The sequence below is a fragment of the Xenopus tropicalis genome, chromosome 2 (genome assembly GCF_000004195.4).
Source record: "Xenopus tropicalis strain Nigerian chromosome 2, UCB_Xtro_10.0, whole genome shotgun sequence".
Lineage (NCBI taxonomy): Eukaryota > Metazoa > Chordata > Amphibia > Anura > Pipidae > Xenopus > Xenopus tropicalis.
In genome coordinates, this window is record NC_030678.2 from 117,889,929 (window position 1) to 117,912,371 (window position 22,443).

Below are 22,443 nucleotides of genomic sequence, written 5' to 3' on the forward strand. Positions count from 1 at the left end.
CGCAATGAACAACACATTCCGAAATTCTTGAAATAAATGGCAAAACAACGTGAATTTTTTTCCTTAGATCTATTAATCTATGAAAAAAAATCCTGATTCCGAGACCGCATAGTTTAGTGTGACGTATGGACGCAAATAAGTCGCACTGCGATGACGTTTTGTGTTTGATTTTGCAAGTGTATCAGGAAGACAAGCCGAGGCACTGACCAGGGGGTGCTAGAGGGACTAAACGCCAAAGAATAGGTTTGAACTAGACGGGTTTTTATTATTTTTTCTTGTCGTGGGCCGTGTATTGTTCTCTCTTTTATTTGTGGGGCGGGATGTATACATGGAAACACACCCACAGGCATAATGCAGTTTATGTATTCCTGTTAGCAAACTATCTCTCTACCCTGACATCATCAGTTGCTATAGGTCCTGGCCCTATGTATGTATGTACATCTTTATTTATAAAGCGCAACTTATGTCCGCAGCGCTGTACAGTAGAAAACATTAATACAAACAGGGGGTTATTAAAATAATAATAGATAAATACACAGTACAACAATAAATACAGATAGATACAAGATAAATACAGTTGCAATAAGTTAAGAGTCAAAGACACAAGAGGATGGAGGTCCCTGCCCCATAGAGCTTACAATCTATATGGGAGGGTAACTTACAGACACAAATAGGCAAATATAAGTGCTGTATTTTTAAAGTAATAATGTACTGTTGCCCTGCACTTATAAAGGTGTGTGTTTATTTCAGAAATGATACTATAATTTATATAAAAAAGCTACTGTGTAGCCATGGGGCAGCCATAAAGTCTGAAAAAACATTAGATTACATGACAGATAAGCTTTGCAGAATATAAGTGCAATAAAACTTACTGGGCAGTTTTTCACCCATGATAAGTCTTGGTTATTGCAGGCAACAAAACATCCCTTGGTACTTTTGCATAGGCTAGAATGCAAATTGCCAGTGGGGAAAGATATGTGGCACAGCTACTTTCCAAAGTGTCCTGAAGTTTTCACAAGAGGCAACTTTGTGCTGCTTTGTGAAGTAGCCACGCCATGTATGTTTTCCCACTGGTAATTAGCATTCTAGCCAGTGGGAAAGCATTTGAAGGAGATTAGTAGCCCTCAGTGGAGATTTATCGCAAGGAACTAGTGTTCTGATGTGTCATTGCCCTAAATGTAAGGGCACATGGGTATATTGTCAGCCTGCACTTGTCTGTAGGCTGATAAGCCCATGTGACCTTACCCTTAGGCAGTGCTGTCCAACTTCTCTGTGGTACCGAGGGCTGAAATTATTCTGGCCTACAAAGTGGAGGGCCAAAAATAGAAGCCAGTTTTGACCATTCCCCTTTTTTAAACTGCAGCCACTTCAAACCACACCCATGTTATCACAAGAGCTTTTAAAGGACATGTAAAGCCTAAATTTGCCTACCATGTTTATCAGTTGGGCATGCCTCCCCCGCCTAAATGGCATCATTTGTACTGCATATATCCCCTCCGCTTGCTAGCACCATCACATTTTCCTAAACCAAATAGCAGCTTTCACCTGGTGGCCATTTTTCCTCTGATACATAATTGGATACATTTAAATCTGCAAACAGTATACACACAAAGACTCTTATTCAGCATACATTTAATCAAGAATACAGGCTCACACAGGCACAACTGTATTTGATAAAAGTTCTGCTTTGTTTGAGCTGAGCTCAGGAGAGTTGTTTGGGAGAATAAAATTGAAGCAGACAGCTAGAGCTGAGTTTCTATGGGAACCAGCAATGCCATCTCTTTACTGGCTGCTAGACTGGGGGGTGAGTTTAGTAATCTGAGCTTAGAACAACTGAGCATGCCCACAAGCCAACAGCCAAAGCAAATTCCTGAGGGAGGGGGCCCGAGTGGGTTATAGGAGGAGATGGAAATCTAAGTGATTAAGGGGATGTTGCAGCCTAACTATTAACCTCTGGACAACCAGTGTGGCAGGTATTGAAATATTTTAAAGAGGCTGTTCACTGATTAAATTTTTGTGTGTAGGGTTTACATGTCCTTTAACACCATGCCCACATTAATGGTGGTAGCACAGCAAAAACACAAATGGTTGTTGCTCACTGTAGGGATATCACTCTTCATTCATATGTGAAAGAATTATATTATGTCATATTAAGACACACCCTTAAATACATATGCCTCCTCTTCCCCTGTGGATAGCACAGCAACCCCCAGCATATAATTACACACCTTAGGGACCATATATTGATTATTTCCAAATGCTAACAAACTCCCGCACAGTATGGCACACACAGGCAGCATAGGGCAGGCAGAGTATGGCATACACAGGCAACATTGGGCAGGCAGAGTACTGCCTGTGTGTGCTATATTCTGTCTACCCTGCCCTCTCTGTGTGTGCCATACTTTCCCTGCCCTACCCTGCCTGTGTGTGCCATACTCTCCCTGCCCTACCCTGTCTGTGTGTGCCATACTCTCCCTGACCTACCCTGCCTGTGTGTGCCATACTCTCCCTGCCCTACTTTGCCTGTGTGTGCCATACTCTCCCTGCCCTACCCTACCTGTGTGTCTTACTCTCTCTGCCCTTCCCTGCCTGTGTGTGCCATACTCTGCCCACCCTATGCTGCCTGTGTGTCTTATACTCTGCCTGCTCTACCCTGCCTGTGTGTGCCATACTCTGCCTGTCCTACCCTGCCTGCCACACAGAGGAGGGTCACGGGTTGCCAGTTGGACAGCACTGGCCAAGAGAATTAAATTGTTATTTAACTCTGCACACCACACTACACAATTCCCACAATAGCCATGACTCGCACCCAATTTGTGAATGTGGGCATTCAACTGGGATTTTGGGAATAATGCTACTTTGGGGGTAAAAACTATAACCATATGTGTCAGTTTGTAAATGACTCTTGTGGTGTGTTAAAAAGGAATGGACAGCTGGGAATTATAGTAGCCCGTGAGCTAATCATTTACCATAATATAAAGAGGGGTGAAAATTATTTTAGAAGCTTGTGTAAATGTGGGAGTTGCATTGTGTACTCTGGACAAGTGACTAAACCCTGAAGTTGAGATTTGCATTATTTGGTACTCCAGTTTTTAGTTACATTCTATAGCATGAGGAACTGTGTGTGTGTGTTTCATCTGGAAAGGCAAACGGCAACTTTCCTTTCCCGGAAGCATTGATTTACCTGCAGCTCTGTAGTTGCTCAGTTGTAGTTCAGCAATGGTTGGAGAGCCTCTACTTAAGGATCAATGCCCTAGACCTAAACCCTAAAAATGCACGTTAGCATGAGAGCTTTAGTCAGTTTGTAGTCAGTAACAGGGTTGCACATTGGATAACTTTTACTCTTTTTGTGTTTCTAATAGGTATATAAATCCTAATGTCTGCAACAAAAGCCTCCGATTCTGCAGCCGAACGTACTGTGGCCTCACAAGTTCCTTTTGCTGATCTCTGCTGCACTCTTGAAAAAGTTCAAAAATGCAAAAACAGAACTGAGAAAAGTCACATTTTTAAACAATTCGTTGATTCATGGAGAAAATTTCATGAAGCCCTTCATAAAAGTCAGCCAAAAACAACAGATTCTTTCTATCCAGCCATGCGGCTTGTAGTTCCACAACTTGAAAGAGAGAGAATGGCTTATGGAATCAAAGAAACTATGCTTGCTAAATTGTACATTAAGGTTTTAGGCTTGCCAAAAGAAGGCAAAGATGCAATAAAACTTTTGAATTATAGATCGCCAACTAGTTCACATAGTGATGCAGGGGATTTTGCAGCCATTGCTTATTTTGTTCTCAAGTCAAGATGCAGAAAAGAGGGTAGCTTGTCAATACAAGAAGTAAATTACCATTTAGATTCAATTGCTAATAATAATGCAGCAAAAAAGAAGGAACTCATAGAAAAAAGTTTGCTGCATTTGATTGCTAACACGACTGCTCTTGAACAAAAGTGGCTCATCAGAATGATTATTAAGGACATGAAACTGGGTTTTAGCCAGCAAACAGTTTTCTCCATCTTCCATCCCGACGCAGCAGAGCTGCATAATGTTACTACCGATCTTGAGAAAGTTTGTATTCAGCTGCATGATCCTAATGTGTGTCTCAGTGATGTTTCCATATCAATGTTCTCTGCTTTTAAACCAATGCTGGCTGCCATTGCCAATATTCAGAATATTGAAAAGCAAATGAACCACCAGAGTTTTTACATTGAAACAAAACTTGATGGAGAACGAATGCAGATGCACAAAGATGGGGACGTATATAAATATTTCTCACGGAATGGATTTGATTACACACAGCAGTTCGGTGCATCTCCTCTTGAAGGTTCTTTGACGCCATATATTCACAATGCTTTTAGTCTGAACATACAAAATTGCATTCTAGATGGAGAAATGATGGCATACAATCCAAATACTCAGACTTTCATGCAAAAAGGAAATAAGTTTGATATTAAACGCATGGTGGATGATTCTGAGTTGCAAACTTGTTACTGTGTTTTTGATGTTCTGTTGCTTAATGATCAAAAATTGGCACATGAAACTCTCAGAAAAAGATATGACATTCTGCAAGAGATTTTTATCCCAATTCCAGGCAGATTCCATATTGTTGATAAAACAGAAGCAAGCACAAAAAAGAATGTTGTGGATGCACTTAATGAAGCAATTGATAAAAGGGAAGAAGGCATTATGGTTAAAGATCCAATGTCTATCTACAAACCAGACAAACGTGGGGAAGGATGGCTGAAGATTAAGCCTGAATATGTAAATGGCTTAATGGATGAGCTAGACCTAATCATCATTGGAGGCTACTGGGGAAAAGGTTCCCGTGGTGGAATGATGTCCCATTTCTTATGTGGTGTTGCCGAAGCATCAGGTCCTGGGGAAAAACCATCTGTTTTTCACTCAATTTGCCGTGTTGGCTCTGGTTATACCATGAAAGAATTATTTGATCTTGGTTTAAAGTTGGCTCCTCACTGGAAAACATATCGGAAAAGAGACCCACCCAGCAATATTCTTTGTGGAATAGAAAAACCTGAAGCATATATTCAACCTTGTAATTCTGTTATTGTGCAAATTAAAGCAGCAGAAATTGTTACCAGTGATATGTACAAAACTGGTTGCACTCTTAGATTCCCTCGTATTGAAAAAATAAGGGAAGATAAGGAATGGTATGACTGTATGACACTTGATGACTTGGAACAGTTTAGAGACAAAGCATCTGGGAAACTGGCTTCTAAACACTTACATATTGATGATGAACCACATGAAAAGAAACGTAAAACTGCACCAAAGCTTAAGAAAGTGATTGGAATTGTTTCACATCTAAAAGCACCTGACCTCAGTAATGTATATCAGGAGTCCTCTGTGTTTGCAGAAGTGGAGTTCTGTGTTATGAGTGGAACAGATACGCATTCTAAAGATGATCTAGCGAACATTATTGCTAAATGTGGAGGTATTGGGGTACAGAATCCTGGGGCAGATACATACTGTGTTATTGCAGGAACAGAGAATGTGAGAGTGAAAAACATTATCTGCTCAAATAAACATGACGTTGTTAAAGCAGCATGGCTATTGGAGTGTTTTGAAAGTAAAACCTTTGTGCCATGGCAGCCTCACCACATGATACACATGTGTCCATCGACTGCAGAACATTTTGCTTGCGAATATGACTGCTATGGCGATAGCTATATCACAGATACAAGCGAATATCAATTGAGAGAGGTCTTTCACAGAATGTCTAACATAAGAGAGAAAATTCCCTTTGAAATGATGGCTGATTTAGAAGAGAGGTACTCATGGAATAACTCTTCTCATAGTTTCTTTCGTCATTGCACGGTATATGTCGATAGTTTTGCCACAATTAATGACCCAACTACAAGAATAAATACATCCAGCCTAAATCTAAGAGCACTGGAACTACGTTTTCATGGTGCAAAATTAGTAAATCAGCTTGAAGAAGGAATTTCACATGTTGTAGTTGGTGAAGACTTGTCCCGTCTGGAGCAAATGAAAACTATGAGGAGGGCCATTGCAAAAAAATTTAAAATTGTGTCTGTTTCGTGGGTACTTGATTCAGTAAAAATGAGAGTGCCTCAAATGGAAAATTCATATTTGCTATAAGAATGTATGTACATATGTTGTTTTTTTTTTTTTTAAAGAAACCCATTTTTATATTTGTGTTTTATTTGGAAATTATGTGCTTACTTCTTACTGTATATTAGTTCTTTTAATTTTAAGAACAAAAATTTAAGTACCACCAAACTTCCAGTTTTAGAATTGGTCTTAATAATGAAAGTTTGAAATCTGTTTTATTGTCGTCTATACTGCTTTTTAATTTATGTGTCTGATTTTAAACATTAATTTTCTATGCATAATGTTTTTTCTTATATATTTTTATGTATATTTTTAATCTATGTGAATAAAAGGATGTACAGTATAAATAATGGTTTTTAAAATTCTGTTATACAAGATGTAATCTGCTTTTTTATATATCTGGTTGGCACAATTCCAGGAAAGAGAGAAAGCATGAAATGTTTAAAGAATAAGGAGACCTGGGGCAATTTAGTTCACTGGGTGCGGGGTGCCAATATGTTACGTTTTTTTTCCTGGGCCAGTGCTCCATTTTGGTTAAAAATGCACAAGCCTGGGGAATTTTCCAAAGCAGTGGTACGTTCTCCATCCATCTCTTTCGTAGACTAAGGGGCAGATTTATCAAAATGTGAGTTTAGACCTTAATACATAAAAACTCACCCACGCTCTATTTTTATAGGATTTTTAGAAGCATATTTATCAACTGGTGAACTCTAATTGTCCCCCATTGATAAATATGCTTCTAAAAATCCTCTAGGAATGAATAGAACATTGATTTGTTTTTATGTACTAAGTGCTAAACTCACATTTTGATAAATCTGCCCCTTAAACTTGTGTATGTGCAACAGACTAAAATCTGAAAATGTGCTTGTCCTAAAAAAAAAAAAAAAAAAACTAGAAAAACTTTTCAGGTTAGCTATTCCTTTTCCACATATCATTTTGTTGGCTTTATGATCCATTTCAGGATTAGTTATACAAATTCAAAAAAGTAATGAACATTAAAGGAGAAGGAAAGGTAAAAACTACCAGATAAAGTAAGCTTTCAGATAAAGTAAGCTTTATCTGAAAGGTCTAGAGTTCTCTATCAAAGGAAACACAGGGTTCCGATTCTTCCTTTTTTGGTATCTGACATCTCTCTCAGAAAAATCCTTCATCCAGGGGCAGAGTCTGTGCAGCTCTCTCCCCTCTCCTGTTCCTCCCTCCCATAATAATTCTTAAAACTTAATCCCCCCTCCCTTAGAAATGTGTAATCTGATCTCTGAGCTCTACCAGAGCTGCAGCAGGAACCTATAAAGACCAAGCTAAAATGGCAGCTTAAACAAATGGAGGGCGCTTCTAGGGCTGATTACTGGGGTATGGTAAAGCTTTCTGCAGGATAAATATAGTGTTCTAGGTGGCAAATCTATTGGCAGTAAAATGCCAAAATGACTTTCCTTCTCCTTTACGTTCAGTTCTTCAGCCTGTATTACCTGTTCCCCTGTATACATGCTATTATGCAGTTTCCAAATCAGAAATTATTAAAACCCATTTCCTTAATAAAACACCAAGAATATCAAATAAATAACTTCCAAAATCAGGAAACATGCAAATGTGAGCAATATGTCAAAGTGCTGCTAAGGAGGAATATATTCAAAGGACTTTGTGGGGCTAATACCTGAAATACCTTTGTGTGATTTATACAAAAGGAGAAAGGTTACAGTTTAAGCAGATCTCAAGTTTTTTAGCACTGAACATTATGGGGGAGATTTATTAAGACACGAATGCTCCAAGCGTATTTTCGCTGTTTTTTTCGTACGCCCGCGCGACTTTTTCATACGCTTGCGCAAAAAATTCGGAAAGGTTCTGCTGCTACAATCGTTCGGTACAAATAAACTAGCTCATACTGAGAACAGGACAAACAATATCAGACTATGGGGTAACCCAGGGCTAATCAGCGCAGAACTGTCTCATTATATCCATGAGATGCTAAGGGACCTGCTGCCAAATAGAAAACCAGACCTCCTACTGATAGACAGAGCACACAGACTACCCAGGAACACAAATGCACCAGCCAATGCACCTAGGGAAGATATCCTATGGCTCCATTTCTTCCATACAAAATAACTTTTATCATAACTGCATTTCGCAACAGCCAAACCGTACCATACAAATATTCCACACAGTCACATATATAATTCCAGTCATATTACCAGCCACACATATATAATCCCAAGCATATGCACACCCAGTCATACATATATAATCCCAGTCACACACATAATCCAAGTCATGCATATATAATCTTAACCACACATATATAATCTTAACCACACATTTATAATCACACACACAATCACACAGATAATCCCAGTCATACTTGTAATGTCAGCCATATGCACACCCAGTCACACATATATTATCCCAGTCACATACATAGAATCCCAGTAGCACATACTCTTAATCACCTATATAATTTTAATCACACATAATGGCAGTCACACATACATAAACCCACTCATACATGTAATCTCAGCCATATGCACACCCAGTCATACATATATAATCCGAGTCACACATATAATCCAAGTCACATTATATATGTAATATCTCAATCACACAGATAATCCCAGCCATAGAAAGACTCACCCCATATTCCAATGTCGCAGTCTCCATAAGCAGAAAGAAGAAATGCATGTAGATGAGGCCCTCTGAGCTCCTGCCCTATTTCTGTGCATGCCCTGTGATCTAAAAGAAATTGGCAATTGCTGACAAATCTTTCCACAATTGGTCCTATGGAAACAATCAACAGGCATTTTTCAGCCCTACAGATATTTAGTGAAGTACAACTCCCAGCATCCTTTGCTACAACCATGGTGGTTACAGTTAAAATGGGTGAACCAATGAGATGAGACTGGGGTATGCAGGGACCACTGCGGCTGCCATCCCAGGGGCCCCCACTTTCCACCCACACCAAGCTTGCATACCTCATACTAGGTGTGATTGGGGGAGGGAGGTCAGCTGGGAAGCGCCAATGCTTCTCAGCAGGGATCAGGTGTGGCTTGGTGAGGCCTGCTAGGTTCGGTTTCCACCGTTTTTTTTGTCCCGCCGGCCCAGTCCAACCCTGCTGACTAAACTAGTTCTAAGGGGCTGATGTGCTCAGTAACTACCACAAAACATACAGAGCCACCACAAAAGAATTAATGAAGAAAAACTGAAAACAGCCATCAGCAAAAAGTTGTAAGGAACTGGCACAAACCAAGTGCAGATTCAGCTACATGTCTGGGCAGGCACCAATCAGAGTCCAGATAACTGGCTGAGGTCAGAACCAGAGGGAGGCCAGGATAGGAACACAGGAATGATCCAGCACAGGCTGTTGGAAGGAACTTAAATAACCCCTTCATTGGGGCATTACCTGCAGCTGGATCACAGGCATGGGTACCAGGGAACTCTTACAGGGCAATTAGTCAGTGAGATAACCTGGCAGGCCTGCACCTGGAGGGAGCCATTGTGCCAGTCCAGATGCAGGTAAATGGAGTGGATTTCTACCCCAAAGTGCTTGATAGTGATGGGCGAAATGTTTCGCCAGGCATGGATTCGCGGCGAATTTCCGTGTTTCACCATTGGCGGATTGTTTTGAGAAACAGATGAAAAAATTTGCCGCCGAAAAATTTGGCGTGCGTCCAAAAATTGTCGCGGGCGACGAAATAATAGCCGTGCGACGAAATAACAGCTGCGGGCGATGAAATAATAGCCGTGCAACGAAACAATAGCCGCGGGCGGCGAAATAATAGCCGCGGGCAACGAAATAATAGCTGTGCGACGAAATAATAGCCGCGGGCGACGAAATAATAGCCGCGGGCGACGAAATAATAGCCGTGCGACGAAACAATAGCCACGGGCGACTAAATAATAGCCGCGGGCGACAATTTTTTTTTTGTCGGGACAGATTCGCTTATCACTAGTGCTTGAGTATACAGAAATCTTCTCTGTCTGCCTATAAGGCCTGCCAGTAAATATTAATATGCACTCCATTAACCAAGACTTGCCGATAAGCTCATCACAAAAATAATCAAGATAACTCCATTAACTCCAGACTTGCCGCCACTATCACAAGAGAAATGGCAAATGAGCACTCCCATTAACCCCTGACATGCAGTGAGATAAATGCAGAGAAGGCCAATGGGCAATCCATTAACCCCTGAAATGCCATTAAGGTCACAGCAGAATTGGGCAGTGAGAATTCCATTAACCCTAGACTCACCATTGAGATCACTGCAGAAATATACAGTAAGCACTCCATTAATCCCCAACTCCCAGTAAGAGCACTGCAAAAATGGCCATAAGAACTCCTTTAAAGGAGCAGTTCAGTGTAAAAATGAAACTGGGTAAAATAGATAGACTGCACAAAATAAAAAATGTTTGTAAAATAGTTAGGCAAAAATGTAATCTATAAAGGCTGGAGTGGGCAGATGTCTAACATAATAGCCAGAACTCTACTTCCTGCTTTCTGCTCTCTAACCTCTTTAGGGGGGGGCACATGGGACATAAATGTTCAGTTAGTTTGTGAGCACGCAGGTCAGATACAAAAGCAAACTAACTGAACAGTAATGTCCCATATGGCCTCCCCTCAAGTCACTGATTGGTTACTGACTGCTAACAGCTTAGAGAGCTGTAAAGCAGGAAGTAGTGTTCTGGCTATATTGTTAGACATCTGCCCACTCCAAACTTTATAGAATACATTTTTGCCTAACTAACTGTATTAGAAACATTTTGTATGTTGCACGGTCTATCTATTTTAGTTATTCATTTTTGTTTATACACTGAACTGTTACTTTAACGCCAAACTTGTCAGTGAGTTTACAACCGAAATACCAAGTTGGCACTCCATTAACCCCAAACTTACCAATGGTATCAATGCAGAAATGTCCAGTGGGCACTCCATTTACAACAGACCCACTGGTATGATGATTGCATTCTGATGGCAGCCCTGGGCGTAACGCTGGCCCGGCCCATCTGTAAGTCAATGTGGCCCCTGAGCCAAAAAGTTTGCCCACCCCTGGTATAGGAGAATACCTATGCTGCCATAATTTTTTTTTCCTGCTGAATTGTACTTGGTACAGGAGAATAGCTATGGCAGCACAATTATGTTGTTGCTCTCTGTACAGCCTATAAGCAAACTTTGGGAGCTGTTGCTGCTGAATTCTGTATAGAACAGTGGAAAACATATGATGGCACAGTTCTATGGTACCTCTCTCTACAGCCTATGATGAAACAGAGGGGGCTGCTCCTGCTGAAGTTGGGAAGTTTGTGGGACTGGGGCAGAATGGCATTTTTTTGAGTTGGGAAGTATGTGGGGGTAGGGGCAGCATGGCATTTGTCAGGTTAAGGGGGTTATGTGGAATACGGGCAGAATGGAATTTGTGGAGTATGTGGGATGGGGCAGAATGGCATTTCTGGAGTTAAGAGGCTATGTGGGGTAGGGGCAGCATGGCATTTGTGGAGTCCCACCAATATTTACTGCATTTCCTTGATTTTACATTTTCCCGGATTTTACACAGATCTTCCATTCTAAAGGGCTGTGGTTGCATTGGGCTGGTAAAGAAGCCCAAAACATGATAATATTGGTGCCCTACTCCTTTAGTTAAGCTTTAAATATCCTTAAAAACCAGAAAAGAAATCTAGGAGTGCTAGCAAGAGGTATTTATTTTAAAAAGGGTGTCCTGATACAATTGACATATTTATTACTTTACTTTTCATATTACTACAGGTATGGGATCACTTGTCCTGAAACCCAATATCAAGAAAGCCTGAATTTCAGGAAGGCCATCTGTTATAGATTCCATTTAAAGCTAGCATTTCTGTTGTTGTTATTGAATTTTTTTCGGGAGCACTTGATGGTTATGCATAAAAAACTTACTGGGTTTATTAAATGTTTAAGTAGATGCATATTCATCCAAATTATGGAAAACCCCAGATGCCAAGCATATCGGATAACAGATCCCATACCTAAATATAAACTATGTTGCAAGCCTGGTATTCATCTCATGTAGTACTACTGTATATTCTTGCATATGTAACATTATATGGTAGAATATATTGAGTGGTTTTCTTAAAAGGATAAGTAAGCCTTTTATTTTAAAATCCCCTAACATTACTCTAAACAGCCTCCAGAATAACATACCTTTCTCCCTGCGTGCAGATTTATTTTGTTATCTGTTACAAACAGCTGAACACCGGTTCTTTTAATTATTTCCTTGTCTACCATGAAGTCCCGCCCCCTTTTGCTTTCTAAGCACTCCTTACTGCATCTATGAAAGCCTTAAAGAGGTGTCTACTGGGCATGCACACTGCCAGTTCCAATAAAAATTAATCAGGTTTGCGCAGTAGACACCTCCTTGATATCATCATAGTTGGAGAGAGAAGGAGGGAGAAAGGTATGTTATTCTGGAGGTATGTTATTCTGGGGGTTGTACAGAGTAATTTTAGAGAGTTTTACTTATTCTTTAAAGTACAAGTATGAAAGTGCTATTTATTTTTATTGCATAATATTTAGTAATCCATAAGCTCTGTGGCACCTGTTTATTATGTTTTTATACACATTTTCACACATTGGAATTTTGCCACTGAGAGTAATACATTGCATTTCTTCTGCTTTCCATAAAGCTAATTGCTTCATACTGGGAGGAAAGAGTAGCTCCTGCTGTGACTGTACTTGATAATGTTCCCAGCTCTGCTGTAATTCTAACTTTAGACCCTTTAGCTAGGAATTCAAGTTCAATTTCCAACACTGTCACTCTGAAATCTTTTCTAAGTATTCTGTGAATTGGTTAAAAACAATTCCTTATTTAATGGATGATATAATTTAAAATCAGACATCAGAAGGGAGCTCTTCCAAAAGTTCACAAGCCATAAGCATCAGCTCTTTAAAAAAACATTCTTAATTAAAAAAAAATTCTGTGAAAATTTGGTGCATGCCTACTTAAACCTGCTCTTGCAGTTGAACTCTGATTCCATCTCCTTCTAACGGCCATCTCTTATTTATGTATTCACTCCTGCCCCACCACCCCCAGTGATATCAGTTAATGGTATTTGTGTTGAATATCTCTAAAATTCCACAAGCAATGGTTATCGGGCAGATTTTGAGGGGAGAACCACCCATAAATCTATAGACAGTAAGTCAGTGTATTGACTATACAGCAAATAAAAGACTTTTGGAAAGGCTAAGATTATCAGAGACCAAGCAAGAACAGATCAATATGACCAGCATTGCAGTTTTTCTTTTAAGTACTTAAAATCATAGAAGGTTAAGGTTAATGATTAATGCTGTTTCAGATAACAGAGCAACGAACACTTGTGCAAATATAGAAAATGCCATGTACACACACACAGACCACTATAGTAAATAACGTTGTATAATTATGGGGCTTGACATTAATGGAATGCATATTTCTGAAAAACAGAGTACCATGAAGTAAACAGAAATGCAAGTGTGCATCTTATATGGAGATGAAACCAAAATCTTTTTCAGAAAGAATTTGATTGAGTCCCTTTTGCTCCGTAAGAATATAATATATGATTCAGTTTAAGCTTCAGGTATATACAACACAGTCTCTAAATACTCAAAGAACAATGAGATTAAGCAGCATTTTTTGAGCTTTTTACAGGCTAAAGGTGGCCATACACAGGAAGATTTGCTCATTTTGCGAGGTTGAAAAGAGAGCGAATATTCTCCCGATATGCCCACCTAAAGGTAGGCAATATCAGGCTAATCCAGATGTTTGGCCCTAGGGCATGGGTGTCATCAGATCAGGGACCATATCAACGAGCCGATGCGGCCCCTGATCCAATGGGAAATCAAACCTGCCCAATCAAGACTTTTAGGCCTGATCTCGGTCGGGTAGGCACGACAGGGGTGCCTAAAGGACCCAAATCGACAGCTAAAATCTGCACATGTATGGCCCATTTAATTTTAGTAGGAGTGTAGAGTCTTTAAATTTATGTGGACTATAATTCCAAAACAAAGACAGTCAAAACAAAGAACTGTTTGGTTAAATAGGACACTGAGAAAAATGGCATTTCGTAGCCACAGAATGCCTACAGTGAAAAACGGTGATAGGAACTTCTTGCTGTAGGGCTGATTTTCATCAGCTGGGGCTGGCCACCTTATTAAAGAAGTAGTTTACCTTGAAATTAACCTTTAGTATAACGCAAAGAGTGATAATTGCAATTAACCTTTATTTTCTACTATTTGTGCTTTTTGAATTATTTCGGTTTTTTCCAACTCTCCAGTTTGGAATTCTGCACCTATCTGGTTGCTAAATTACTCTAGCAACCAGGAAGCGATTTAAATGAGAGACTGAATTAAGAATAGGAGAGGCCCTCAATAGGAAGATAAGTAATAAAAAGTAGGGATGCACCGAACCCCTGAACCCACCCTGACGGATTCTGCCGAATCCTAAACTGAATTCGAACCGGGAAGGGTTAAATATCCCCCCTACCACCATTTAACCCTTCCGAATGCTAATTAGAATATGCTAATTTATGCAAATTGGGATTCAGATTCGGCCGAAACGGAATCCTTCAAAAAAAGACTGGATCCGGGATTCGGTGCATCCCTAATAAAAACTAGGGATGTAGCGAACATCGCCAAAAATGTTCACGGACCCGTTCGCGGACTTTCGGCAAAACTCGCGAATATTCGCGAACTTTGCGAACCCCATAGACTTCAATGGGAAGGCGAACTTTAAAACCTAGTAAAGCCATTTCTGACCAGAAAACTGATTTTAAAGTTGTTTAAAGGGTGCCACGACCTGGACAGTGGCATGCAGGAGGGGGATCAAGCAAAAATTTCTCTGAAAAATACTTTGTAAAAAAAACGCCAAAAAAAAAAACGCCAAAAAATAACGAAAGAAAAAAAAAAAAACGCCAAAAAAAAAAACGCCAAAAAATAACGAAAGGAAAAAAAAAAACGCCAAAAAATAACGCCAAAAAAAAACGCCAAAAAAAACCGCGGCGAACATCGCCAAAAGTCCGCGAATTTGCGCGAACGCGAACACCCGATGTTCGCGCAAATTAGTTCGCCGGCGAACAGTTCGCTACATCTCTAATAAAAACTAACAATAACTAGTTTTTTGGTTATCGGGGTCAGTGCCCCTATTAGAGAGCTGGAAAGAGTCAGAAAGAAAAGGCAAGAAAATAAAAGACTCTACAAAATAAGACCAAGTGAAAAGCTGCTAATAACTGGCAATTCTAAATATGCCAAAAGTAAATTTAAAGGTGAACTATACCTTTAAAATAAAAGGAAGATTCCCATATTGTTTCCAACATTTTCCTCAATGTCCCCCACTCTCTTGCACAGAGGCTACTTTAACTCCTGTATCCTGTCAGTATTGTATGTTTGATGTATACACCCTTTGTATTGTAATGCTCTTACAATACAAAGGGATTTATAAATACATATTAGCAATATTAGTGATAATGCAAGCTGCAGGGAAACACTAAATGAAAACCTGAGTTTGCTAAATAAAAAAAAAAGTTGGGCAAATTTATCTTGCAGCAGGACAATGATCCTAAACACAAGGCAAGACTACCACTGAAGTTGCTCCAGAACACAAAGGTAAGTATCCTACAGTGGGCCAGTAAAACTTTTGATCTTAAAGGAATAGTTCAGTGTAAAAATGAAAATGGGCAAAATAGACGGACTGCGCAAAATAAAAAAATGTAGTTTTTTTGCTTCTCACTCCGCAAGAATTAACACTTCCAAAACCCAATTAGCATATGGTAATTAGAATTTGGTTCTGTATTCGGCCGAATCCTTTACCATATGCTGCTGTCAGGCTTGTTGATGAGTCTGTGGCATAATAGCCCTCCCTATGTCTCTCATTGAGTACTTCATACCTACATGTATGAACTGGGTTAACTCAGATGTAGAGTAGCAGAGGTGCTAGGAAAGGGACAGTTTTAGGCACAGTTGCAATGAGCCAAAAGCCAGAATCTGCATCTAACACAATTTGTGCAATGCATGTGTCAGGATGAAAGCGTGAATGGATCAAAGTGCACATTATCATAAGCGTACAACGGTATGCAGAGGAGAGTATGGATTGAGGCCATGAGTGATGACCAAAAGCTAAACTAAATGGCTACTTTACTTATGTTCAAGCACGTACCTAGAGTAACATATCATAAGTCAGCCTAACTTTGTAAGGTCTTCTTACAGATTTACAGAGGCAGATTTTATACTCTTAGTTCATGGCAGTAGCTGCTGATTTTTTTACAAAGTGTCTAAAATTGTTGGTTAGAACTTTTTAGCAAGGGTAATGTGAACATTTATACTGGGGTAATTCTAGCAAATGCATGTTACTATAATTTTGGTAGTGTGTGCCAATTGATCAGGCTTGGATACTATAATAAGTATGTGAGGCCTTGTTATAAATGGTTAAGAAATTATGACTTATGCATCAGAATACATCGAGCTTTTATATTTAGAACACACATTCTTCTTAATAAATGCTTTGCTCTGTACACTATGTTCTCCTGATTTTATTGTTCTCCACTAAAATTGCATGTGAAGATATGTGGACTTGAGTGTATTTAATTTTGGGGGTTGCTACAAGAGAGGCATAGCTGTGTATGAAACAAGAGTGTTAAATAGCAACTTGACTCAGAAGAAGGCGACGGGTTACAAAGCAGAAAGAGCTATGACTCATTGATAATATATTAGTCAATTCTAGACTGAGGTCAAATAAACAATTAACCTACACTGCCAAATTTAGTGATTTTCGTTACTTGAATCTAACCAGCATTAAATTAGTTTGACTGTAATAGTATAGCATCATTTTGTTCTTTCCTATTGCCATCTCACAGACATTGAAAGAAATTGAAATTCTATAATTATTGTAAACATGAAAGTTTTTGCACTTAAAATATGTTGTACTTAATCAGACTTTGTAATACAGATTTAACAGTAGACCAAGGCTGTTCCACTGCAGGTTGGAGGCTGGACATGGCCTTGCATAAGATTTGATTCAGCACAGCTCTACAAGATTTCTGGCATAGGAAACAAAGAAATTCATCTGGTCAAAACTATATAATATTTTCTGATTAAAAGGAACAGCCAGTGAGGGAAAGTGTTATATGCTTTGTTAAATGAGCAAAACCTTAGGTTATTACAGCATAATAGACAGGTTCTAAAGTGCTTAATGTGCTTTAATGGTGATTTATTGGCTCAATATAGACATGTGTAGAAGTGTCTTAAACAGCGTGTATGAACAGCGTTTCATCAGTATATATATATATATGAATTAAATCTGCAAAACATGTTGCATAAGTACTTTTTCTGTATATAGCAACTGTGGAATCCAACTATCATCTTCAGTTTAGTTGAGTTGAACTGGGGGGGCTGACAAGGGTGTGAACAATATATTGGGAAGTTGATATAAAATGTTTATTCCTAAAGTATGTAAACCATGCAACTATTTTATTGCATGCCAATAAGTCCCTAGAAGAAACACATTTGAAACATTGGCATATTATGTTCTATAACAATATTTTTCCATAGAATTTTTTTTTTAATACAGTGCCACAGTAATGATTGCTTTTTTACCTTCTAAACTGTTGGTCTTGGTAATACCATGCTGCTTGTACATAAACAGAAAACTGGCTAACACAGTGCTTCCCAAGTATAGGGCAAGCACTGAATAAATCAAATTAGGAGAGAATGCATCATTTTAAACATACCCACTGAAGATCAACTTAATGGTCAATAATAGTGCAAATCGGGGGTGAGCATTTCTTTGTGATTTAAAAAATTCTTAAAATTATGTTGGTCTCAAAGGCTGGCTTGGATCTGAAAAAGTACTAAAGCATTGTGTTAAGATGGTAAGTGTCAAGGATGGTTTTCTACTTGTAAAATGGTTCTTAGTGAAGTGCTGCACAGTTTTGTGTTGGGGCCACATTAGTTTATTCATTAATAACTTGGGAGAGAGCATTGTTAGCAATTTATCCGTGTTTGCTGATGACATAAAACTATGCAGGACCATTTATAGAATCCATTTCCAATGTGTCCTTCTGGCAAAGGGATCTGGACAAACTTGCGATCGGGGCAGCTAAGTGGCAGATGAGATTTATTGTTGATAAATGTATGGTTATGTATTTGGAATTAATATATGCAAAGTACTTTAATGGGAGGAGAGAGTAATTCTGTCCCTTTATGAAGGACTGGAAAGGTCTTAACGGAAAAAAGATCAATGGCCATATTGAATAGTTAACACTTGAGAAGAGGCACTTAATGGGCAATATATAAGGGCACTATATAATAAATTATCAGAGGCTGATAACCAGTAGATATTTCCAGCAGAAAAAGAAGGTTTCAGTTTAAGATGAAGCAGTAATGGTGTAGGATTCTCTATTTAAATTCATTCTACTGACACAAACACTAGCTGCTAACAGGGACTGTCCTTGCAATCAACAAGACTTTTTAAATAGTAAAGGTGGCCCCTTCAAATCCAGACGGCAGTTTATCTGTCTGTGTATGGGGCCCTCTGACAGGCCTGCCTAACTTATGTTGGGATTTATACAGCAAGAAAAAAGCAGAATAGGTGTAATTATTGCTGGTTTTGATTGATACAGCCCTGGCTCAACTAAAGGAAATTCTTTATCTGATTCAGTTGGGTGACCAATGGTGAAACTCATAAGCCTGAGGTAATTTTAAATATGCCTAGAATGCCATATATATAAGTGACAATTGAGACTTGAAATGGGGGGGGGGAAGGTTTGAAATCAGTGTTAAAAGCTTTTTGGAAACAAAGTTACTTTCTAAAATGGGCAGCTTTCAGAAGTAAGAAAATATTCCATTAATGTATTGATAAAATAGAAAAAATGATATCTATAAAATATTATTTTTCTTCTTATTTAGCAAGAATGGGCATATGCTGTTTGGATGGAAAGAAAATTCATAGGCATTGAACCAAGGAGCAATTTTTGTGTATAATTTCTGTTTTCCCTTTTGGGGTTTGAATTAGAATCTGGCCTGCTTGAGAGTAGGCTGTCTTTGACTTATCCCTAATCAGCGTAAAGAGGGTTTTGCTATATTGAACTTTTTGTTACTTTGATTGACATACTAGAATATACAGGGGTCTCATGCAAATTCTCTTTGCATAAGGATGCAAATGTTTATTAAGTTAAAAAATATTGTTCCATCTCATTGTACAGATCTTTTAATTACATTTAGCTTGGTAAACACATGATATATGCCACTGAGCATGAGCAGAAAAGTCCTGTGTGTGGCTCATCAAAAAAAGCACAATTAATTTGTTTGATAAAATCTCATCAGAGTGCTGTTTTTATGAAGTCAACCATGATTTAAAGCCAGTTCCTACAAAACTGGTAAAACCTCTGATGAGAAATGAGTGAATAAGCTGGAAAGGGTATTGCTAAAGGATATCCATATTGGAAACCAATGACAAAAAGTCAGTAAATTGTGCAAATCAGTGCAGATTTATGGAAAGCAATGTAAATTTTAATTCCATTGTCAATTAATGCATGTTATGAATGGACACAAAGTACTTAATCCTTAAAAAGATTTGTATAAATGCTGAATGTTTTTTATATATTCTACTTATATTTGCACATTAGATTTTTAAATCTATTATTTAAATCTATTATTGCATTGCCCTTTTCCCTATTTTGTGTCAGTACTACCGTCACTGTGTGTAACAATGCCAATATATTTGCTGCTTGAGTACTACAGCATATACTGAAGAACTATCTCCATAAATAAAATGTGTTTGATATCAGTGTTATTTCATCAGTATGGCACCTCTAAATTTGTAGTAAAGTCATCAAATAGTAGAATTTGCAGATTATTTGTTCAGTAGAATAGAAATTTATATTCCAGTGATGGATTCTTAGCTAAATTTTAATCATGTCACTATGGACACATGCTCCTAATCTATTTCTAACAGAAAAGGCAGATCTATTTTTCCCTTGGCCCTAGATTATATCCCTGCTCCCTCCCCAATTTGTCCCTGACCTGACTACAACCCCTTTCCCCAGTGCTGGGCCCCCTTGGAATTAAATCCTGCAGACAAGTGCCTGGATTGCCCTTATGTTAATCCACCACTGAGCATATATAACCTGATTATATCTAATTGTGCCCCCTTAAAAAAAAGGAAATTGGTGATTGGCTGTTCACATTTTCTCCTAATGATCATAGGGATGCATATAAAATGTTGAAATGACTGACAGTATGTAGTATAACTGAAGCGGATAATAAGGTACCTGTAAGAAGTTTACTCCATAAGACATTTTACTTAGTAATGGTATAAATGCAAAATAATGGTGTAGATGTAATGCTGAAAAAAAGTATAATATGTTCTGTTTACTAATGCCAAGCCATATTGTGTGGTTTTGATCCCTCCATTTATTTCAATCATTTTAACATTTTGAAGTTTATAAGAGCATTGTTTTTCAGGCCATCCTGCCATCATAATAGACATGCCATATTTTCTTAGTGCCAGAAACTGGATACTGTACATCTCTCTCTACCTTTTTTATCTCGTTTTCTCATCTCATTCTTAAAGGGAAACTATACCCCCAAACAATGTAGGTCTCTATAAAAATATATTTCATAAACAAGCTCATTTATAAAACCCTGATTCATCTGAATAAACCATTGTCATAAAACTATACTTTTTGAGTAGTATGTGCTATTGGGTAATTCTAAATAGAAAATTGCCTTTTTAAGAATTAAGGGCCACCTCCTGGGATCATAGGATTCACAGTGCACTCAAACAAGCCAAGGCACACATACATGCTAGGTCACATCAGCCAATGAATGGTCAGAATTCTGCCTTTTGCTTCCACACTACTACAGCCCATCACTAAATGGTGGATTAAGGGAAAGGATGTAAAAGGACAAAACCTACTGATATATATAGTCCAGTTTGGTGAGATCTTTAATAGGCCACTTAACATAATATAAACTATCTGATGGTTAAGTATTGCTTTAAGTAGAAAATGCTATTACATTTTAGTAGTTCACTCTCTAGACACTATTAATGACTATTAAAATAGTAGATAGGCAGAAAATGTTTGATCAAAAGATAGTCTTTCTAAAGCATCCCTTATGTATTAAATTGTCTAGATTTTAAATACAGATTAATAGTATGTAACTTCCAGGAAAATGGTCTTTCTTTCAGATCTTCAGAGGTCGTTCATCAGACGAAGAATTCCAAGCAAATATTACTTACTTTGATTTGGCCTTGGAACCTCCTGTAAATGTCATTCCCCTTCTTCGTATTCAGCACATTGTGAAATTTGACTTTCTCAGGCAGCATTAAATCAGATAAGCAGTTTCCCACTATCAAGGAAAATATGGTAATAGACTGAGTAGCAGAAGGAATGGGGGAGGGGTGATCTTTCTATAAAGCTAACAAGGCTGTTCTCAAGTTCAGAACTGAATTTTTCATTCTGGAACTTGATTTTAAAGCAGTTAACATGGTTTTAAGATGACTAGAATGGCTGATGGATTATGCTGGCACTTTTGAAATATTCTTTTTTATCTGGACAAAGTGTACAGTGATATGAAGAAATGTACTTTGGTCAATAGTGCAGTTGAAGATTTAAGATTTTGTTTTAATTTCTAGATTCTTGACTCTGCCTAACTTTAATCTGGTTGTCAATGTATTAAAAACCTATAGATGTGTTCCAAATGCCCTTGGTGCACGTCAAAAATGAAAATATAATAGAAAGTGTGCCGCGCACACAGGGGCTTGATACAAAAGAAAAAAAAAATTGTTGAAAAACTTCCAAAGTTTCGACAAACCTGAGGAAGAGCACTAGCTGTGCTCAAATTGTTGAATTTTTTTCAATAAAATTTATTTTCTTTTGTATCAAGCCCCTGTGTGTGCGGCACTCTTTTTATTAAATATAAAGGTACAGTATTTTTTAAATACCAATATGATGTTAACAAGGGGATCATACAGTGATCACACTAAGGCAACAGAATGGCTCCACCTTGGAAAAGTATCAATTTTTGTAGATGAAATGCTTTATCTAGCAGACCCCAGCGATACCTTGGGGGCTTTTCTCATGGAACATTATCTGGAATGCAGGTCAGTTATAGTAAATCTAGGGTCTTGGTTTGGTAGAACCTCCCCTTGTCTGCTCCTGGTAAGATAAAGCAGTCAGTATGGGCTTCCCTTTAGAGGAATAAGCATATTCCTTAATGAGATTCTGTGCAGGAGGTCAGCATGTGGGCAGGCACTGGTATCTTAAAATCTAGGTGATATCATTTGAAATGGGGACTTTCAGCAATTCAGTGTTCTTAGAAATGATTTGGATACTTGCAATTTGACACATATTTGAAATAACTGAGACTACTC

At 38.4% G+C, this 22,443-nt stretch overlaps 1 protein-coding gene across 1 annotated transcript; it reads left to right on the plus strand.

Annotated features, from left to right (window-relative positions):
• The first annotated feature begins 186 nt into the window (after positions 1-186).
• Positions 187-6,428, plus strand: lig4 (ligase IV, DNA, ATP-dependent). Its single transcript, NM_001016981.2, is given in 2 exon segments — positions 187-243; positions 3,363-6,428. A coding segment is annotated over 1 exon segment (2,736 nt). The 5' UTR covers positions 187-243; positions 3,363-3,376; the 3' UTR covers positions 6,113-6,428.
• The last annotated feature ends 16,015 nt before the right edge of the window (positions 6,429-22,443 follow it).